Source organism: Protopterus annectens, chromosome 2.part1, assembly GCF_019279795.1.
Source record: "Protopterus annectens isolate FY-2018-M chromosome 2.part1, PAN1.0, whole genome shotgun sequence".
Taxonomy (NCBI): domain Eukaryota; kingdom Metazoa; phylum Chordata; order Ceratodontiformes; family Protopteridae; genus Protopterus; species Protopterus annectens.
In genome coordinates, this window is record NC_056729.1 from 74,864,574 (window position 1) to 74,888,222 (window position 23,649).

General features: G+C 41.4%; 1 protein-coding gene across 1 annotated transcript in view; it reads right to left on the reverse strand.

The window, feature by feature from the left end:
• LOC122794826 (extended synaptotagmin-2-like) overlaps nucleotides 1–23,649 on the reverse strand; it is a 443,380-nt gene that overhangs the window by 29,044 nt on the left and 390,687 nt on the right. The window contains exon 6 of the mRNA XM_044063431.1: nucleotides 18,245–18,428. Coding sequence (XP_043919366.1) covers nucleotides 18,245–18,428 — 184 coding nt within the window. The remainder of the gene's footprint in view (nucleotides 1–18,244; nucleotides 18,429–23,649) is intronic.

Sequence of the window (23,649 nt, forward strand, 5' to 3'; positions counted from 1 at the left end):
AATAAGCCAAAATCAAGATAAGGTCCATTTCAATGCTTAAAACCAGTGACAGTATAATGAAGAAAAAGGGCTAGCATGTGTAAAACAAACACCTGCAATAAAGCATAAATCAAAGTGGAGAACAAAAAAGAAATATGATAAACATAACAGCACAGATTTACTGCAATAAAATATTACGAACAAAGGAATGAACCAGATGTCAGGATACAAACAAAGAGATATGCAGTTCTCTAGAATATCAGTACAAAGGCACAGTGTGTGTCAGTGTGTGCATCAGCCTTTTATAACGTCAAAAAATGTCTGAAACTGGAGTCACAGTAAAGTCAAAAACATCTTCTGCAGGATGTGATGTCCCCATGTTGGGCCAATAATCAAGGAGCCTGAAAACTCACCACTGACACTGGAGAGGGACGTTCACTTGGAATACAAATAGATACACTCAGTATTTCCAGATGCAGCCCTCTCTGCATCAAGCACAATTTCCCTTAAGAACACACAGGGAATACATTCAGTCCGGGGTCTGTATTTCTCTGTCTCCCTCCAGGTCCCCAATAAGACTCCCCACTGGTACAGCTGTACTGTTAGGTTCTCAGCCAAGTGCCCAGCCAAGTCCTCCAGCAACCTCTCCTTGTAACCAGTGCTTTGTGTTTCTGCTCCAAGTAGCCAAAACACATGCACTTTGAAATTTGATTTACACACACACACAAAGTGCAGGCACACACACACTCTTGAGAAAGGCTGGCACAGGTTTACTTAGCTATGCCCCCTTCTGCCCAGACTATATGGTAGTTATCACTGCTACCAGGCACTACAAAGGCAGCTACCAAAGGCTCTTGTAAGGGTGCCCAATTATACCGAGTGAAATTAATATAAATAAAAAATATAATGTTGATCAAACAGCCAGGCTTTCAGGAGTGGCCAGAGTTATCACCAAATAATATATGCAAATATTCTCAAAGGTTAAATATTCTCTAAAAGGACCAGCTACAATGAAAAGGTTAAATACATTTAATAATAAATAATAAAAGAACAAGAAAATACTAAATATCTATTAATAGTAAACACCAGAGTTTCAGCCACAGGGAATATTAAAAGTAACACTGATGGAAAGTTTCACACAGTTATAGAAAAACAGTACTTCTAATCTCACTATATTTTCCTAACTAATCTAAAAGAATTACTGTTCCCTAGTTAAGTTACTTACTGAACAGAGTAAGGAAAGATAATTTGTGGGTGAGTGGTCCATGTTGTCAGATCCATGGCAGAATGCAGAATGCTGAGAGCAAACTCCTACTAACATCTAAATATTATTTCTGTGTTGATTACACAATGACATCACATCTGGTTATCTGACTCTGTTTCCCACACTCACCAACACTAAAAGCTGCTACGGTTTTAGCACTTATGTGTTACCACACACACACAGTTTTGCTCAGATCTCCTGGATGTTATAAAACCATTTTAACACTTCTACTCCTCCTACAGAGCTACTAAGCCAGGTTTCTTACAGACACTGCATCCCTGGCTTTACTCAAAACTGTGGGATAACTTCTTTGTGGCTTAACCCATAATTTATTTTCAGATATATTTTAAAGTTTGCTGCAGCTGGATTGTGATTAACCTCTGCTCTGTTAGGATCCTCTGATGACACATACACATTTAATTCAGTTACAATAATACATGTACATTTCTTTGCTTTTCAGCAGGGCACATTGTTGATACATTTTAATACAAGCAAACCTCACAAATACATTTTCAGCACAAGCATTTGTACAAATCAGTTTGACATACAAATGAAATATAATTATTTACAAAATTCCAGCTAGCTGTGCTGGCACATGTCACACATCCACTGCCCTACTTCTCCTGGCATGGCTGTCAGTACCTCCTATCGTAACACAGGAGGACACCCACAACATCCATGTCAGGGTTTCTCTTGCCTGTACCCTCCAACTTTTATGATCAACTCAGTATACACCACCTTTGGGGAAAGGAGTTTTGGCCTTTTTCAACAACACTGGATGACAAGCTATCTGAAATAAAAAATTCAGTAAGTTGGTCCTCAGAGGATACCCTTACTCCAAACATGTTGATTATTGTTTCAGGTGACCTCATCACAGAATACATGAGAGGCACAAGAAAAGCAGCTCTTAGAAGTATACAGATGGCCTAACATGTAATTGTTTTTAAAATTCCTTCCTTTATTCTTTCCTATGTGAAATGGCTGCAAGTAACTTAACCCAACCATTCTTATCAAGGTTTGGTTATTGATAACATCAGAGAAAAGAGAATTTCCCTCCTTATGTTAAAGTAAAAGATTCTCTTCACATTTTTCTACATTCCTTACTGCACAACACATTTTTCCTGATCCTAACAGCTCTTACCTGTTTAATTAGTTTGTCCACAAGACAAATGGTCTGTCCAGAGACACCTTTCAGGCACAACCCAGATCAAGAAGGCAATTAGAGAGTACTGGACTGACATGAACTGTTAGTAGAACAATCAAGGAATTTAACATACAGTTTTGAAAGACATTTTACAGAAGCTATGCACAAAAGCTAAAAGTAGTATGTCTACTATATATATAAAAAATGTGCATGTAACAGATATAAGTCACAAAATAATAGCCCCACAGAAACAAGGCAGAACAGTCCAACAGTAAACATACAGTGCAATTTTGCATGAACTAATTCAGTAAGCCAACTGTAATACCTACTTACAAAATTAACTAAAATGAGTAACAAGGTTACACAGAAAAAAACAATCAGTAAAAATTAAAAAAAAAAACAGCCAAGCTAGATTTTCCACTGTGTGATTCCTTAAAACCTCTTTAATACGGGATATATGCAAATGACCCCTTAGGAACATCAGGTGTTTCAGCTATATGGCAGTCCTGAATGCCCATGACATTTTTTTTCCTTTTTAAGTCCGTTACAATGCCCAAGACTTTTTTTCCCTTTGTGGGGTTTGGCTTTATTGGCCTGAATTCGTCTATAACAGGCTTACAGAGGAAAATAGTCAAGGGCATTCAGAACTGCCATATAATAAAACACCTGATGTCCTTAAGGGGTCATTTGCATATATCCCGTGTTACCTCGAATGCAAGAGGTTTTAAGGAGTCAAACAGTGGAAAATCTAGCTTGGCTGGGTTTTTCTTTCCATTTTTACTGATTGGTTTTCCATGTGACCTTGTTACTCATTGTTTTAGCTTGTTAGTTTGGATATTTTGCAGACACCCTAATGGTTATGGACATCAAGCTAGGTGTGACAACCCTGTTTCTCCAAACATTAGCTAAACAATCCACTTATGCTGTGCTTATGAGGCCATAAGACGGCTGAAACGTGCATATCCACAGCCAGTGGGGTTTGGCTTTATTGACATGAATTTTTCCATAGCAGACTTACAAAGGAAAAAGACATGGGCATTCAGAACTGCCATATAGCTGAAACACCTGATGTCTTTAAGGGGTAATTTAAATATATTCCATGTTACCTCTAATGGAAGAAGTTTCAATGAATCACGCAGTGGAAAATCTATCTTGGCTGTGTTCTTTTTTTAGTTTTTACTTACAAAATTAAAAAAAAAAAAGTGGAAGTGTTTTTTGATAATGACAAGCTACTTGTTTGACTGAATAGTAACAGAATTTGTAGTTTACATGTGCACATTTACAAATGCAGTATAACATGAACAAATGTACAGGCATTTGCTTAAGAACAGAGTCAACACAAGGTCTACGTCATCAACAAAATCAATATAGTTACTTCCAACAACAAGTGGCTGTGTAAATAATGTTCAAGTCTGTATTTTTAACTAACATAAGTTAAGTGCCACAGATGTTTCCTTTAGGATTTCTAAAAAAGAACAAGGTTTCTGATTTACTGTAGGAAGACTGCATTCAAAGAGGCAGATGCTGTGACAAAGTGCTTTCTTTCAACTGCTTTAATAAAGGAGGCCTCAACAGGGGGATAATGAGTCCACGTTACAGCTAAGTGTGCAACAAATTTTTCTGTGTTTGAGATTCGAAGCAACTGGCCTACATTTTAAATAGCTTGAATGTTAAGCTGTTTAAAACAAGGGCTTTAATGGTTATTGGCAGATTTTTTTTAAAAAAAGCAGTTACAGAGATCAGTAGAGTAACAAGGGTGAGGCAAAGAAGAAAACTGTCCCCAGCACAATGTGTTGGGGACACAATCAAGAGTTCTGCATTGCTTTTCCTGTACCAAAATGTCAGCATAGAAGGGACTTGAGTCCGGCTTTTTTTGTTCTTCTCTTGAAGAGTTGGAGGGTGTGGATTGGCTACTGTATTGTAGGAAGACCTTTTTTTTTTGCTCTTTAGTTAACAGTGGGGGGAGATATGGTAATGAGTGACTAGCGTATTTACTGTAGGAAGCTGATGTGCCTGAACCACCATAATATCCATCCTGCTTTACCTTTTCTGCAACTGGAACAACTTTAGCTTCTGCTCTTTAGTCCTCATTTTTTCACCTGTCTCAATGTGTACCCTATCCTACCACTTACAACCTGATAAAGTTTCATTTTGCCATCTACTGAACCACTTTCCAGAAGCTCATAGAGTCTCTCTGATGCCTTGTTCTACTGCAACTCCTCTGGTAGCCAACCAGTACTCCCCGTCTTAACCTGATCAGTCTTTTCTTACTCCCTCTTTTTCCTAAACACCTCCTTTCTTCTGATTACTTCCTGGACTTCTGCATTCCACCACCAGCTTTCCTTATGTACCTTATTTCCATACCTGGCCTGCTCCCACATCTGTTCAGTAGTCCTCACACATGGTGTTTTGAGGAGATGCCATGCTTCTTCCTTGCCACCTGTTTCCTCTTCTTGAGTTGCTAGAGTCGTGTGTGTGTGTGTGTGTGTGTGTGTGTGTGTGTGTGTGTGTGTGTGTGTATATGGGTCTACTTCAGTAGACTGAAAGTTCACTTACCAGACTTTCAGTTAGCCGAGACAAAAAGGTCAACAACTGCAGAACACAGACTTCCCACTCTAGATAAGTAACCGCTTAACTATCCCGAAAAAACAGTAAAACCCAGGGAAAATAAACCCACCCATGTGGGGGGCTTCATCACCCCATTAACCCTAACTAAATGTACCAAACCCCCAAGATTGTACTACTGCGGGGGTAAGGGGCAAAGTTCAACAGAGTGGCCAAGTGGTTACTTACCTGGATATATACATATATATATATATATATATATATATATATATATACACATACACACACAGACACTCTTGACAAACACCAGTGCAAACAACATTCCAGTGTAAGGTACACAATGACCGCGGTGGTGCAGCGGTTAGCACTGTCGCCTCACAGCAAGAGGTTCTCCCATTCGATTCTCGGCTGGAGCACCTTCTGTGTGGAGTCTGCATATCCTCCCCGCGTTCAAGTGATGTTAAAGACATGCAGGTAGGTACATGCGTGAATGGGCGTGCCTTCTTTGAAGGTTGGGTGTCGGGCTGGCAACTCGGCACCGTAAAAATCCACTGCCAATCATTAGCGGATGGGAGTTCTGCTGTGGCGACCCCTAACCGGGAAAAGCCGAAATACTTTTTTTTATAAATGCATACCTCTCAACCTCTTAATGCAAGAATTCTGGACAAAGACACAAATAATGTGGGGACAAATGTCCAAAAATAGGGACAAATTTTAAATATTGCTCTTTTAAACTAAGAATGTTGCTACAACAGCAGCTTTTACATCATACTCTGTAGAAAATGCATGCTGAAGTCTGAAATGCAAAACTCAAATGTCTGTCATTACCTAATGACGTCAATTCGCAATGATTTGCCAGAAATCACAAATTTATGAGGAACAGAACAAAAATATGAAGCGAAAATCTGAACAATTGAGAGGTATGAAAAAGTAGTCACAAACAATTAACTTCACTTTAAGAAAAACAGGGTGAACATTTAGCTACCCTAAATACTAAGCAAATACAAAGGATTAACTTGGAATGTCAAAATTAATCATCTCAGCTTCCCATGCAGCACAGCAGGTTTTTATATGGCAGCATCATAAACAATGTACAAAATCATACAGCTAAGAATTAAGGGGTTATTTTTTTTTCCAATACTGTTATATAAGAAGGAAATATGTATATTTGGAGGATTACAGTGAATGTGTTTGTTGTGGGGGATTTACTATGCAGACACCTTCTGTCTGGCAATTAAATCAAAAAATGAATAAAAGTAACCAATATAAATTTTATTAAATCATATTTACTTATTTGACATTTGTTAACCGGGATGGTCCAACTGGGCATAGCCCTTTTTTCAGTGGAGGCCCAGGGAGAAAATTTCCAATTAAATCAATAAGAATAAAAATGCAACACTAACAGTGCATGAAAAAAAAGTATTTACAAGAGTGGGAGGTTGCCATGATGGTTATGGTGTTTACCTTACAAACACAGGGTGCAGGGTTTGATTCCCACATGGGATAACTAGCTAGGCTTAAAATGGCCCACGAGGGCTGTTGGCTTAGTTCTAATCTATGAACCTAAGACAATATAATATCACTAAGAATAAAATGTTACAGTACATGACAAATATTTACAAGAATATCACAATATAAGTAGTAAAAGTAAGAATATGACAAAGTAAAAATAACAAGGGAACAGATAAAGAAGAAGAAGAAACAGAGAATCAACTGGAGTACAGCAGGAAGAAAGTAGATCTAGACTAGGGGAGGGGTTTGGGTTGGATGATTATAGAGACAAGACAAGGTACTATTTAGGTGTAATTTTAGTGTTTTTTAAATTTGTAAACATTAGAGGTAACTCTCTGTGGCAATGTAAGTTTGTTCCGAAGGCAATAGAAGAGCTGAAGAGATACTGTCCAATTGTTTTTTTAGATTTGTAGATTTCTAGTAGGTGTTGATCACAGCTTCTGAGAGATCGGGGGGGGGTGTAAAGGGAGATAATAGCAGAGATACAAGGGCAAGTGGAAGGTTTATTCAAGATAGAATATAGAATAAATAACTAAAAGTTGAGAGAGTTAAGAGTTGATTAGAAAATTCTAGCCAGCCAAGTGTCCTCAGGGCTAAGCAATGATGAGATTTAAAAGTCATGCTAGTGGCAAATCTGGTAATTGTATTGTAGGTAGATTCCAATTTGGAAAGAAGGGAAGACTGTAAAGTAGTTAGGATTTGTGAGCCATAAAAGAGATTAGGAAGGAGGTAGGCATGGACGAGTGTGATTCCAGAGTCAGGGCTGAGGAACCTTTTATTTCTATAAAATAAACCAGGCTTTTGGTGTGTTTTCTTAATACAGTGATGTATATGTAAATCAAATTGTAGCTGACCATCTATGAACACACCAAGGAGCTTAGTACGGATTTCAGGGGTAATGAGAATGTTACTTAGCAAGGTGGTGGTAAAATTATGATTTCAACTGGCAGAGAGATTTTGGAAGGAAAAGGAAAAGCTTTGCCTTTTTAGGGTTAAGAAAGAGTTGATTATTACATACCCAAGCTTCAGTAAGGTTAAAGGATTTGTGAGTAATAGTTAGTAGGGTTATTAGCAATAGAGATGATAGTGGAGTCATCAGCATATTTAACAAGGGTGGACTGGGGACAATATTGTTATAGTTGGTTAGCAAAGATGTCCAAAAAAAGGACATCTAGAACTGAACCTTGAGGGACACCCATATTAATGGGGAGAAAGGGGGAGAGAGTAGAGAGCCATTGAAAAGACTGCATCCTATCTATAAGGTAGCTGTTGAACCAAGAGATGGTAGAAGAAGATATGTCGAGTTGGGCTAACTTAGAGAGGAGGATAGAGTAGGAGACAGTGTCAAAGGCTTTGGAAAGGTCTAAGAAGAGGCAGGACACAAGTTTATTGTTATCTCTTGCAAGACAGGTACAGTTAAAAAAGAGATGAGAGCAGTAGTAGTACTGTGATAAGGGCTAAAACCATGCTGGGTAGGGGTAATCAAGTTTTCATTCATAAGATAAGTTGAAATTTGTTTGTGAAAGAGGAGAGAGAATAACTATAGGTGATAATTTGAGAGTTCAGTAGAATTCCCTCCCTTGTGGATTGGTATTATGTGGGATTTTTTCCAAATAGTAGGGACAGTAGATTCTCTAATGGAGTGATTTATAAGGATGGAGACAGAATATGCTATAGTATTAGCTGCAATCTTAAGGAAGTGTGGTGGAAGTTTATCAGCAGAAGGACATGGTTTTAGCTTAAGAAGAAGGCTTTTGATATAGTTAATAGGAATAGTTTTTAATAAGAAGGAAGAATTGTGTGTTTGAGAGGTGGTAGGAGCTGAAAATTTAGGGGGGATTGGAAGTGTGTATGAGTTTACTAATGGTATAAATAAAGTATGAGCTGAAGAGAGAGGCAGTTTCTAATGGTGTGTTATTAGGACATGGGTTAGGAGTAGAAGGACTGCTTGGGTAGAGAATATGGTTAATGGTGTTCCAGAATTTAAGGTTTCTAGGTAAAGAAGTTTGGTGAGTAAGACAGAAATTCTTCTTATCATTAATAACATTCTTATTGGTCAGGTTCCGAAGTTCCCTATATGTTTGGAAGTTAGCTGGAGATTTTGTTTTGGTCCAGAGTATCCATGCCTCATCTCTTTTACACATAAGAAACTGCGTATAATTAAAAAGCCAAGGAGCACATTGAGATTTGACTCCGACAGTTCTGGGAGGGGCAAGAGACTCACTAATATTAAGGAAAATACAGCTAAATTGAGATGCTGCTTCATCTAAAGGTAGAAAAGAGAGAAAGGACCAATCAATAGCTTGTAGACAGTTGTTAAAAGTCTGAGGGTCAGAATTCGTTAGCTTACGACAAACTTTGAATTTAAGTCGTCGAGACTGATGGGAGGAAAATCTTTGGATACATACTGGACTGTGATCACTTAAGCAGTCTGGGAGGGATTCAGGGTAATGATAGAAGTGAGGATTAGAGACAAGAATCCAATCTTAGCCAAAAGCTCTTAACAGATTCCCAGTACTACGTTCTACATATGGGACAAGAGAAATGTTTACATAAACAGAAATAATTACATACATAGCTCTCGGAGTCCAGGCCATGGCTAAAACAAGGACTGTGGTAATCAAGACACTTATCAGGTAAACGAATGAGTAAATTAAATTAACTACCAGTTTGCATATACAATAAGTGAAAGCATTTCTAATAAATGTTAGAGAGGTTTGTCTTTTCTCACAACGTAAGCTGTTGACTTTTCTGGTTTGAAACCAAAGAAATACAGTAAGTATGAAAATAAATAAATAAATGCCGAGAGATGCACAGACAGACAGTCACACACACACACACACACACACACACACACACACACACACACACACACACAGACACACACACACACACACACACACACACAGACACACACGCACACACACGCACAGTGGTGGAGGACATGAGAGAGAATACAGTATGTTTTTACAAGAGGGTAGCACAGTGGTGCAAAAGAAGAACTGCTGCCTCAAAGCAAGAGGACCTCCAGTTCCATATTGGATAGGATGCCTTCTCTGCAGAATTTGCTTGTTCTCACTGTGTCTGCATGGGTTTTCTCCGGATGCTCTGGTTGCTCCCATCCTTCCAAAAACATGCAGTAAAATAAGTGTGCAAATGAGTATGTATATTCAGCAAAAGACTGCAGCCCTGTCCAGAATGAACATCAAAGCCTTGTTTGCATCCACTGGCTGCTGGGACAGGCCTTGGCATCCTCATGACCTTATAAAGGTTAACACAGGTTAGATGGATGAATACATTTTTCATGAGAGAGAAGAAGCGAGTGCACCATGGACAGAAAGGTTTCTTTAAAGACAGTGTGATCTCAGAAATGGTTACAAACAGGGTAGCTCACAGTATTTGGTTGCTGGGCTGCAGTCCCTCCAAATAAAAGTATTTTAAAAACACTTTGTATTCGCTATCAGTTTAATTCCTACAAAACAGTTAGCTTTTCTTTTACCAACTAAAAACTTGCGCAGCTGCATATTGTGCTTACATAGAGCTCCATTTTCTGTTTTAAAAAAGAAAAAGTCCGAGCAGGCAATTATGCCTTACTGACTACTTGTATTGGAGCTGTTTGGGTTGGTACAGGAAGCAGCATACACCTACTACCAACTGTGAATGTCACCTGAAGCAACCTTAGACTAAACCCTAACAGAAATCAAACTTAAGATGGTGAAACTTTTAGTTATGTACTTACCATAACTTTGGATGTATGGGATCCATCTCGCCTACATTCATGACAGATGGGTTCGGAGCCGATCCATCGGCTCCGACTCGGCAACTTATATACTAGCACGAAGTCTCTCATTGGCTGGGCTATACCCTATCCCAGGATGCACTACACCTGCTTCCCCAGATCTTGTTTGTTCGCTTTCATACACCCATGTAAACACAGAGACACTATAAGTCACTATAACCAACTAAAGTTCTTCAAGAAAGAACGCCAAGAAAAGTGACTACAGCTCCTCTAAATCCAAATGGCAGGGAAGGAGGGTGGGTACTTATGAATGTGGCGAGATGGATCCCATACATCCAAAGTTATGGTAAGTACATAACTAAAAGATGTAATGGGATCCTATCTCGCCTACATTCATGACAGATGGGACAGCGTCCCTAGCACCTACATCCCGGGTGGCTCATTGGAACACACTCCTGAGAACCGTGGAACCAAAGGAAGCTCTGCCTCGAGAAACCACATCCAATTTGTAATGAGAAATAAAAGTGTGCGGAGAAGTCCAGGTTGCCGCAGCACAAATATCATCAATGGATAACTTGGGTGAAAAGCTACGAAGTAGCCATTGCCCTGGTAGAATGAGCCTTGACTGGAAAGGGAAGGTCTTTATTGGCCTGTGAATACACAAAAGTGATACAATCTTTAATCCATTTTGATATGGAGGCTTTTGATACTGGTTGACCCAATTTGTGCTGCAAAAGAAACAAACAATTGATTTGATTGTCGCGTTTGAGCGGTTCTATTCAAATAAAAACGTAACTGTCTATGTACGTCCAATTGATGCAAGGTATATTCTGCGTTACTAGAGAATTCTGGGAAAAACACAGGAAGTTCTATGGTTTGTTGCAAACAGAAAGAAGAGGCCACCTTTGGAATAAATGCAGGGTTCAATTTCAATGAAACTCTATGTTTGTGAAAAATCAAATAGGGAGGATCAGAACAAAGAGCTTGAAGTTCTGAAACTCGCCTAGCAGATGTTATGGCTACTAAAAAGGCCGTTTTCCAAGACAGAAATTTTAAATCAGAAGTAGCCGCTGGTTCGAAAGGACGGGCAGTTAGGGCAGCAAGAACCATATTCAAATCCCAAGGAGGGACAGGATGAGATAAAGGAGGCCTAAGGAGCCAAGCCCCTTTAACAAAGTTTGTGAAACATCAATGAAGGTTCAAAAGAAGCATGAAAATTAGAGATTGCCGCTAGCTGAACCTTAATGGTAGAAACTGAAGAGCCCGACTGAAACAGGAAGGCCAGAAAATTCAGAACCTCCGATACTGGAGCAGTGAGAGGATCTATACCTCGTTCTTGAGCCCAGAAGGCAAACCTTTTCCATTTACTGGAATAAAGTTTGATGGTGGAAGGTTTATGGGAAGAAGACAGAATATGGACCACATCGAGAGCATTATCTCGGACTAAGGATGGAAGTGGAGTAACCATGCTGCCAACTTCAGGGACCAGAGAGCGGATGAAGCCGTCCTGACTGATGAGTCAACAGGTCTGGCACGGATCCAGAAACCATGGACCTTCTATCGCATGCCTCTGTAGGAAAGGGAACCAAACTTGACGAAGCCAGTGCGGGGCAATCAGAATCATCTCGCTCTCCATGTAAATGGCCTTCTGTATCACCCTCGGTAGGAGGGGAATGGAGAGAAGACCGGGCGGCCAAACGTTGAGTCAGAGCGTCCCTGGGAATCTGTCCCTTGGATGGGAACAGTGTGAAGAACTCTCTGCATTTCGCATTGTGGGGGCTGGCAAACAGGTCGCAGCAAGGAGGACCCCATCTGTCGAAGATTTTCGCAGCTATACTCTGATTGAGGGACCACTCGTGGGGCAAGAGAATGGTCCTGCTTAATCTGTCCGCAATCACATTGAACTTCCCCGGTATGTGCGTTGCCATTAGAAAGCGGTTGGTAGCTACAGCCAAAGTCTCATGGCTTCTCTGCATAGTGGGTAAGACCTGGTACCCCATTGCTTGTTTATGTACCATACTACCGACATGTTGTCGGATAGGATTGCAATTGGGCCCTGTGGGAGAGCGTGATGGAGAGCTTGGAGTACCAATAGTACCGCTCTCATCTCCAGGACATTGATATGCAAATGTGTTTCCTGGATCTGCCATGTGCCTTGGACCGACCTGTCCAGGTAATGACCCCCCCACCCTACCTGGGAGGCGTCCGTAGTCACAGTGGCAATGGGACGTTGAGGAAGAAAGGATCGCCCTTGGTCGAGATTTGACTGTAGAAGCCACCAACGCAGATCTCGACGGCAACTTTCCGTGATTATAATTAAGTGGTTCAAGGGCAGTTCCTGATAAGACCATTGAACCGACAGTAGCCATTGTAGAATTCGCATGTGAAGTCTGGACAAGGGAACTAGGAGTATAGTCGACGCCATCGAGCCCAACAGTTGTAGGATCCGATGGGCCGGGACTCTTTGTAAATGAAGGCAGGATTTGACTTGATCTTGTAAGATCTGAATTCTTGCTGCCGGTAAAAAGGCGCGCATTCTTTTTGTGTCTAAGTCTGCGCCTATGAAAGTAATACGCTGAGAAGGCTGTAGTACAGATTTTTGCAAATTGAACGTGATCCCCAAGAAACGGCCCAAGGTGAACGTGGCTCTGAGCGCTTGGAGTAGTAGATGCTCGGAGGTGGCTGTAAGGAGCCAGTCGTCTAGATAAGGAAACACCTGGAATCCCAGACTTCTCAGGTGAGCAGTTACCACTGCCAGACACTTGGTGAACACCCTGGGGCTGTGGTGAGACCAAAGGGCAGTGCTCGAATTGGAAATGACTGGCTCAGATGTCTCCTGGACTCTTGAGCTATGGGAATATGATAGTAAGCGTCCTGGAGATCTATTGAGCACATCCATGCATCTTTTTCCAGCAAAGGAAGAATAGATTGAAGAGTGACCATTCGAATTTGGACTTCTGACCGAAACGATTCAATGAACTGAGGTCCAATATGGGCCTGAAGTCCCCTGTCTTTTTTGGTACCAAAAATAATTTTGAGTAAGTTCCTGATCCGATCTGGTCAGTGGGGACAGGCTGGATGGCTCTTTTTTCTAGCAGCTTTGAAATTTCTAATGCTGCCTGATCCCGCTGACTGGGTGGCACGTCCGGGATTTCCCTTAAAGAAAGGGGGGGTTTGTTGAAGGGATGATATATCCTCCGGTAATAATGCGAAGCACCACTGATCGCTTGTTATGGATTCCCAAGCTTGTGGATGTGCCTTAAGCGACCCCGACTGGCTCGGAGTTGCACAGTCGGGCAACCACGCTGGTTGAATGAAGAACCACGAAAGGAATCGCGGTCTCCAGAGTTACGGGGCCTCTGCCACCTCTGGGCGGCGTCTTCAAAATTCCCCGCCTCTGGAGGGGGAATCACTGGGTGGAGTAGAGAAAGACTTTTGGGATTTTTTAAACCACATTTTCCCTCCTCTCCCAGCCTTGGGGTAAGGCCTGGAAGGAGCGGAATACGGCAGTCAAAGTCTTGCCCTCCTGCTCGCACCGAGTTAGTGTGTCCTTCACCTTGGGTCCAAACAAAGATGACCCATCAAAAGGGGGCGAAGGAAGACTTGAAGGCCTCGTTCAGAACACAAGCGTAACCAGGCTTGTCTCCTAAGGGCAACGCCTGTTCCTCGCTTAGCTACGCCCCCTCGACGCATACGAGATGAGCCTCATGGACGAGTTAACAATAGAACAAAGAGTAGTCATCTGTGCCAACAGTCGAGGCTAGCGCTTCAGGTAGATTACCAACAAGGGAGTCATTTAGCTCTTTGAGAAGATCCCTTTGGAGCCTTGTAAAATGACATAAATAATTCAGCGACCGTAAAGAAAAGGCCGCTGAGGACAGAGTGCGCTTCCGTACCTATCCATACTCCTAGAATCCTTATTAGGAGGATGAAGCCTCTGCCACGTCCTGCTGTGTGGCAGAAGCCACCACCAAAGCATCTACCGGTACACCCTTTGTGAGAAATTCTTTCTGTGGGGGAGCTGACAAGAATTTATTGGGCCTCGTAGGCACCGGTTCCACAGAATCAGGGTGTTCCCACACCCGAAATCAAATCAAGGAGTTCATCGAAGGGCGGAGACACCCAGGAGGTGGAGGGCTGGGCCCCAAAGGCCTTGAGGAAGACTGACTCCTCAGTTGAAGGGGTTTTGGCTTGCCAGTAACCTCTCTGTCTCAGAATCTCCAAGATATCTGAGAAGGAGATATCATCCGAAGATGATTTGGGGGACCCTTCAGCATCATCGAGGTCAGTATCCGATGTAATAGACTCATCTTGGGACTCTACGTGCTTCCTCTTACACAATTTCTTCCGTGGGGGTTCGTCCGAAGCAGTTTCGGACGGACCACCCGGAAGAAACCCGATGGGGGTATCCTCAAGCCCTGGGGCCCCGCTGCCGGGGGGCTGCAACGCAACAGAGGCACCAGTCTCCAAGTCTAGGGACGGTGAGGTAGAGTCTAGTTGAACCGGCAAGGGCATGGCCAGCGCACTCCTCATGGCCTCAAAGGCCGGACCTCCAGAATCCAAGGAAGTCACTGGTCTAGATGCCACGATGGCACTGGGAATTCCAGCAGCCGATGCTCCGAGAGGAAGACTAGGCACCGAAGCACCTAATCCCAAAGTATTCCCCTCGGGCCCGGCTGTAGAGGTCGCAGTACCAAACCCTGAACCGGAGGACAGGGTAGGAAGCATGGTCGGAAAGGCCTGATAGGGGTCTCTGCTCCGACCGTATGGCTCCACATTGCTTCACCACCACCGGCTCCAACAACTCAGAGGAGGTTGGAGGAGGAATCAAAAGTGTCGGGGATCGAAGCAAACTGTGCTGGAGCCGAGACCATTTTAGCAAATACTGGAGATTGGAAGAGCCTCTGTAAAACCCTATCCAGGTACGAATCTGATAGTCTCGAGGATTTAGAGGAGGTAGACACTCGAGAAGATTTTCCTCTCGGCTCCGAGGGAGAAGGGGACCGGCTCCAAAACGGCTCCAATACTGTCGGCGCCGACTCCACCAACTCATGGACCACCATCGGCGCAGAAGAAGCCTTCTTCGGAGCTGCACACTTCCACCGGCTCCGAAACCATTGGAGCCGATGGAGGCGATTCACCTCTCGATACTCCAACTTTCGGCTCCGAAGACAATGGAGCAGTAGTCGAGGCAGACTCTTCAACACTCGGCCCCGAAGTCAGTGGAGCCGAGGAAGAAGAGGTCAACTTTTTCTTTTTAGAAGTCGGCTCCGACGGACTTGTCGGAGCCGACGATCTTTTCTTTTTGGAAGCAACAGGAGGATTCAAAGCTTCCTCAAAGGAGGGTTTAATTAGCCCTTTTAAAATAAGCTTGTTCTTATGTTCTTGAAGAACTCTAGCAGAAAAAACATGACACACGCTACAAGTCTCTTGTAGATGTTTCGGCCCCAAACAATAAACACAAATTGAATGGCTGTCTGTTATGGACATTTTATAATTGCACCGAGTGCATTTTTTAAACCCTGACTTTTGTTCTTTAGACATAGTACAGGTAACACAACAAATAGAGTTCACCACAAAATTTAAGCACTATAAAAAGAGAAAAAGCGCCAACTGAAAAGCGCGAGACTCACTGGCGCAAGCACTTTATAAAAAATTACCTCACAAACTGACACAACAGAACAACGGCTCAAAGCCCTCTAATTTAAACGGGCTTGGCCGAAAAGACAAATAACCACAAGGGATCAAAAATTAATAACACAAAAAGCCTTTAAACTAAAATGGTACACAAGGAAAGGGCAAGGGCCCTCTAACTAAAACGGGCCTTGCCCGACGGAAAAGGAACAAGTACCAGACGACACTCAAGCACTCAAACTTCACAAATAGTAGAAAGAAGCTGTTAAAACAGCTGTTTGGTTAATATATAACAAAGAACCCCAAGGTCAAGGACCAATAAAGGTAAAAATAAACACTTAGCTCCAGCCAAGTCGAGACCACGTCCAGCTTGTAAAGCGGCAAACGAGATCTGGGGAAGCAGGTGTAGTGCATCCTGGGATAGGGTATAGCCCAGCCAATGAGAGACTTCGTGCTAGTATATAAGTTGCCGAGTCGGAGCCGATGGATCGGCTCCGAACCCATCTGTCATGAATGTAGGCGAGATAGGATCCCATTACATGTAAGGTTAGAAAAGAAAAATAAATATATAATGCAATGGTAAGCTGTGAAACTGAGACAGGTCTCTTGTTAATGAATGGAGCACGTGTTTTTTTGTCACTGACAACTAGCCTGGAGTACAGGGTATAATTTTTTCAAACGCTAAGCTGAAAAATGTTGTAAGGATACAACAGCTGCAGCAGATCCAGGAAATAAGTATCAGAAAATGTGTGTTAAGTGTGCGTGTATATATATATATATATATATATATATATATATATATATATATATATATATATATATATAGATATATACATATATATGCATGCATGCATGTGTTTCTGTGCCCATGCATGCCCATGCGTACGCATGAATACTTGTATGCAACAGCATGCATCTGCCTGCATGCATGTGTATGTCCATATGCCCATTATAGCTGGTAGTTATTCCTGCAACTCCAGTCCCAACCCTTTTGAAATTGCCCACCATCACTGGTCACAGAGCTGAAGAATGCACCGGAAAGAGATCACGCAGTGCAATGGACAGACGGGGGGAAGTAAGGTGATAGTGAATTAAGGCCGACACCTTATCGAAATGGACAGACTGTGAGATTCTCACCAGTAGCTGAAGCAAATGTCTCTATACACAACAGATACTTGGGTACTCTCTCCATCAGCTGATCCTCTACAGGGCCCTGTCTGGTGTGTGAAACATCCTCCTTGTATCTTCCCTTAATAGTTGAAATTATCATGCTCATGCCCTCAAGGTGGACAAGCCAGCCCTGGTACATGTATGGCATCCTTATTTTAGGAATATTGGGTTATGTACACCACCAAGATTTCCCATCAGTGAACTCTATTCCAAAGGTGTGGTGGGAGGGAGTAAATTCTGTAAGGAAGACTAAATGACAACTCAAAATTATAAATCTGAATTATACTTAACTGGGGTCATGTTGCTAGACTTCTGAAGCTGCAGCATCACAATGCGAACTGAAGAACATCCACTACAAACAGCCATCTCAAATATCAACTGCTATGATGAGTACCCTAGCATACTTGCTGCCATTTCTTTTTCTCCAAAGTGATTGTAACACCTGGTTAGAATCCTAAGCCATGTCCCCAAAACTCCAAAGCGGTATAAGGGAGATCAGCATGCATCAAGGCAGTGTGATCTATTGGTAAAGTGATTAACCAGACCATAATGCTTTATAAAGGAATGTGATGATACACCTAAAGTTGAATGTTTGATCTGTAAAATTCTACCACTATATTTTGTTTACAAGGCTAAAGTAACTATCTTGGCTTTGCCTGGTTGGTTAGTTTTACACTTGATTATATTCTATGTACTGCCCCCCCCACCCCCCGACTCCATTGTATCTGCTAACCATCAATCTTCCCTTTAACAGCTATATCCACTCAGTCCTCAATCCTGGGCACTGTCTATTGATATTAAGAGATGGCTAGAGTGTCCATCATACACTGGCAGCGTCAGTGGTAATTTTTGTTGTTGCAGGGATCCCTGCCTTGACAGCATACATGCCCTGCAACATCAAAATGCTGCAGAGCTGCATAATGCGGAAGGCTGACTATAGAAATAGGGAGTTATGGAGGAAAGAATAATGTTCAGACCTTTGCTTCTGTGTTACTCTGTGAAGGATAGATCTTGGCAGGCTTCCTTTATCTTTGGCTGGTAGAGTTTTGAACATAAAAAAGGATTTTGAAAATAACACTCTGGAAGACTTCAAACAGCTGAAGAGTGCGAGCAGTGATGTTTACAGAAATCCTCATATTATTTTGATAAAACATTACAGATGTGGGTGAATGGAGTTGCATTGCGGGGTCCAGTGCAAGAAGAATGAATACAAAAGAAAAGAAAGTTGTTTCCTTACCATAACGACAGATCTGTGTTGTCTCATTTTCTTCCGGTTCAAGATTTGGAATCTGATCCGACTTCAGTGTCTTCTTCCAGAACTTTGGATCAGAGACTCTGACTCCTCCATTACCCATAATTTCCACTTTCTGACCAAAATACTTCAGAGTTTGCTGGCTGTTTCTAACCATAGACAAAAATATCTTGATAAGAATAAAAACTCATAGGTTCATAAGTAAGTACCAGGATAGCTGCCCTTGCAGGCCATTTTAAGCCAAGGCAGTTTCTCTTTTTGTGCTCAAAATAACCTATCCAATTTTGTTTAAGACTGGCTTTATCCATCCCATGGTCAATAATTATATATGACCCCTAATGAGAATAACTGGGATCATACCACATATTTTGAGGGGACTCATGCACGGGACAAAGCATTTATGAGCTGCCTCTGTTAATAGTACAAGGGGAAATTCTGGGGTAATTTTTCTGTTTCCATCCATAGAGCTAAGTTGGGCTTGAAAATGGACAGGGATGACCTTTTTTTAATGTGGAGTCTGTTCCAGAGCAGTGATATCCTCTGTGAGATATACATGTCCCTCCAAACTATTTTGTTGATGTTGCAGAAGAAGTTTACATGCCTAGACCAAGTTACTTCTAATGGCAAATGACTTGATGTGCAATAATCCATCAATAATGGATCAAAGGATGCCTTGTATGCTAGACACAGGTTACCTCTTAGCAGTCTGTAGGATACAAAATACAGTGACCTGCCTTTGAGTCAGTCCATGTAGGACATGTTACTTAGGCCTTGGATTCTTTCAGTAAGGTATCTCTATGGGCATTCCAGTTGTTGCATGTGTCTGGACAGATTCATGCCAAAGGGGGCATTATATTCAATGACTGGCCTAATGATGGCTATGTAAAGGGAGACAATGACATCCCTAGAGGCAACACAATCCCTCTATTAATAAACTATGTAATATAGAAGGGCCTTCTTGCAACAACTAACACATTGGTCAAAAGTTAGATCATTGTCCATGTTAAGTTCCCAAATCCTGACCAAGTCAGTTAAGTCTAAGGGGCATACCTGTCAATGTGGTAGTTCCCTTTGGTAGATTACTTCCCGGAGGATACAACAATGGATTTTTTGGCATGTAGTTTCAGCCCACAATTTTGTCACCATTTATTTATTTATTTGAGACAAACCTTCCTGCAGGATGGCCAAGTCATTTAGGGATTAAATAACTGCGTCTAGCTTGCAGTCATCTGCTAACTTAGTCAACCAGACCCCTTTGGTATTGGATTTTACTTCAGAAAAATAGATGCCAAGCAAGAGAGGTCCCAGCACAGAAATCTAGAGGACTCCATTGGTGACTGGTCTTTTTGTTGAGGTAACTTCTCCTATTTTGACTTCTTTCATCCTGTCTGTGAAACAGTTGACAATCCAGCGTGTGACTAAAGGGTTTACTTCCAATTTATTTAGCTTTTCTACTATGTCTGAAAGGGGAATTGTATCAAATGCTTTGGCAGGCCCAGGTATGTGATGTGTACCACTTTGCCTTCATCCACTGCTTTAGTGACCTTCTCAAAAAATCCACCAGAAACAGAAATCATGACCTGCGACCTGTTCTTGATGAATCCAAACTGACTAGTTCAGTGTTCAGAGGTCCGCTCTATCCAGAGCAATTAATTTTATGATAAGACTTATGGGTCTGTGGAACCAACTTTGTTTTGGAGAAGGATACAAATAGTTGATCTCATTTTCTAATATTTTTGGCATGGTGTAAGCAGAATCTGATCCGTCTGTGAACATCTAGAGTATGAAGCATATGTTCTCTTTTGTTAGAGTGATAGGGAAAAAAGACTGGTAAGACAATGGACTGATTGAAATTTTCTTCAGAGGAGACATTTGGGAGAAAAATAGGATTTGTTTACAATGAGACACTGTATTTGATCATAGGTGTTTACTAGGCTAATGATCACAAGGGCCTTTTTAAACCCAGCCATGCATCCCAAATCTCTGACAAGTTCTGGTACCCTTGATATGTATAATTAGGGGCTTATGAGATGTAACATTTACAAGCAGGGGCCTGGGAGATGAACCATTTACAGTCTGCCTGTGTCCATTAGAGACATAGGTGACAAATAAGGGATGAATTTCCTGTTCCCTATCCAATTGTCCAAGTTACACTTGGATTGGGGTAGGGAGGACATCTGCTTCACATGGATGGGGTGGTAGTTTCTGGGATAGATACTTGTCTCTCCAGCAGGTCATATTTATATCACAGGAAAGGGTAGAACCGGTAATTATGGTGCTGTTTGTTTTGCGGATATGAAGGAGGTCCATCAGAGTGGGGTTGGACAATGCCCTGTATACCAAAGGTGGCTTGCATAAGAGTGTTTGTAATTCAAAAATGTGTTTAGCAATTAGGAAAACAGTTTTTCCAAGAAAGATACTTAAGGCCAACCAATGCTACTGCATCAAATTGTGTAAAACCAATCTACAGAAAAGTCCCCAGGAAAAGTAGGTATTCCAGTGGAAGTTTGGAAGCTAGGAGGAAAAAAAATGATAAAGATCCGGAAGGTTTTGTTTAACCATCTCTTAAGAGGAGGAGAAGTACCACCTTCCTGGAAGAAAGCAGTGGTAACTGCAATACCTAAAGAGGGTAAAGATCTATCAGATCCAACTTCATACAGGCCCTTTTCAATACTAAACCATGATTGTAAAATGTTCATGTCTACAATGGCTAAACGAATGGCAAAAGTACTGCAGAAACTGATAGAGATGGATCGATGTGGTTTTGTGGAGAGGAGGCAAACATTTGACAACATTCACAGAACACTGAATATCTGGAGGGAAGCAGAATGTAAGAAAATACCAGTTGTTGTTGGTGGGTCTAGATGCAGAGAAAGCATTTGACAGAGTAAGCTGGGACTTCATAAGCAGGGCAATGGAAGCATTTGCATTTCCTGAAAAAATTATAAGATTGATTAAGAAGATATGAGAGAGACCAGAGGCGAAAATTAAAGCAAGTGGGGTCCTCTCTGATAATTTCTGATTAAGCAGAGGAACCAGGCAGGGGTGCCCTCTTTCCACTTTATTATTTGCATTACATTTAAAACCACTGGCAAAAAAAAAATAAAATAAGGGACTCAGAAATTCAAGGATATAATTGGTATGGTAGTCAAGAAAAGCTGGCTTTATTTGCAGATGATATGTTATACCTGACAAAACCAGAAAAAGACATTACAGTGTTGTGGAACATTTTGAGACAGTTTCAGGTCTTTTCCAGATACAAAATTAATGAAGCTAAAACAAAGGCAATAGTGGTAAATTATGTAACCAAGGCAGCTAGAATCTCCATAGCCAATTCCCAGCTAATCCCCACCCTTCTCTATGCACCCCCCTTACATACCAACCTTAGACAGACCGACAGACATACACAAGCTGGATGCTTGTTGCAACAAAATTGCTAAATTTGCCACTGGAACCTCCTACCGCTCATAAACTTATTAACCACCCCCTTAACATCTCTTCCCTTCAAACCCTTCTCCAACCCTATCACCCCACTAGGCCCCTAAGTTCAAGCAACAAAAATCAACTCACTGTTATCAAACCCAAAAACTCAGCAGGAGAAGCCATATTTTCATGTACCATATCTAAACTTTGGAACAATCTTCCACCCTCTATAACTACTCTACCTTCCAAGCAGCCTTTTCAAGACTGCGCTCAAATTCCACTTAAATTTGCACTGGCTTTGTCCTTGTTCTAATCCAGACTAACACCCCCACCCTTACCCCCCCCCCCACCTAGACTCTTAACTCAACCATACTACCGCCACTATTAACCACAGTCAGAAATAGCTAGTTGTCTTTACATACTTTAACATCTTGTCTGACAACTTTGTTACTAATATTATAAACGAGAAGAAACTATCTTAACTTGCAACATTTACTGTATATATCATTGATAATCAATATCTTGTTATTATATTAAAGCCAACAACATGTAATGTTGTTTACTATTGCTGCAACTTTGTAACTCTTATTTATCATGTACATGATGTGGAGCTTTTCTCCCTGGGCATCCACTGAAAAAGGACCTGCGTCCAGTCGGAATTTCCTGGTAAACAAATGTAAATAAACAAATAATAATAATAATGAACTGGTACAGGAATATCCATATTTATGGGGACATAATAAAAAGAAGTATTCAGGAGTATGAATTAAAATTATTCTAGCGTGGCAGCTAAGGATATGTGGGAAGAGACTAAAAAGATAATAGAAAAACTGACAAAATGGAAACTTTGTTATATGGACATAGTAAGATACAAGCAGGTAAAATGTTTTTAGTTTCTTCATTCTTGTACACAAGTCAGCCACATTTTTATCAACAAGAGGAGAAGTCTTGGAAAGCAATTAATAAAGAGCTGAGGGACTTTATCTGTGAGGTGAAGATGGCAAGAGTCAAGTGGGATACACTGATTCTTCCAGCAGAACAGGGTGGATTGGGATTACTCAGTCTGAAGGGGTATTTCAGAGCTACACAGTTAAGACTCCTGTACATAGCACAAGTAGAAAACTAGAAGTCAAAGTGGAAAGGGATGATGATGAAACGGGGTAAAGCTCAAGAAACAAGGAGAAACTGTGATTCTGGATACAGGCCTTTAAGGAAAATAACAATAATCATACAGAATATTGTGTCTACAAGGTAGCAGACAGTATTCTAAGAACTAAACCAACACACAAATGGAGAAAGGAGATTCTGCCAACAGGGATGACTGCAATTAACAATACAGACTATAGGCAAGAGGTGGCTGGAATTTTTTAAAGAAAATTGGCAAAGGAACCAAATTATTGGCAGCAAATAACTAGACAGGAAAAGATGATAGTATGGGAAGATGCCAATAATTTACTTGTACTGCAGGTTAGAGATTGCCTTCCCTATCAGGGATTGACATCGGTGTATAGGCAATCAGAAAGAAATGGGGGGGGGGTGTCCTAAACGAAAGACCAGCACTGGTAGAGTTTTTAATAGAATCTAGAACAGAAACTGCCATTAAAAAAGGAATAATTAGTATAGCATACAAAATACTGCATGACAACTATATGAATCAGCCAGAGGAGGTTAGAAAGGATTGGAAAGAGAGAATGGAAAAGCAATTCACAAAGAAATAATGGGAGGATAGATGTATGTCTCCCAAATATGCAACAAAATCTAGAAGATTTAGGATTTTTGTCTGGAAAGGTTTACATAGATATTTTTATACACCAAGTAGTCTCCAGATAATTTTTCCTCAGGCAGACAGCAAATGTTGGAGGTGTGAAGGGGAAGAAAGAGGTAATTGGGAACACATTTTCTGGGAGTGTGGTGAGTTGGGGGACTTTAAGGATTCCCTGCGGGATGCACTGTCAGAGATGCTGGGG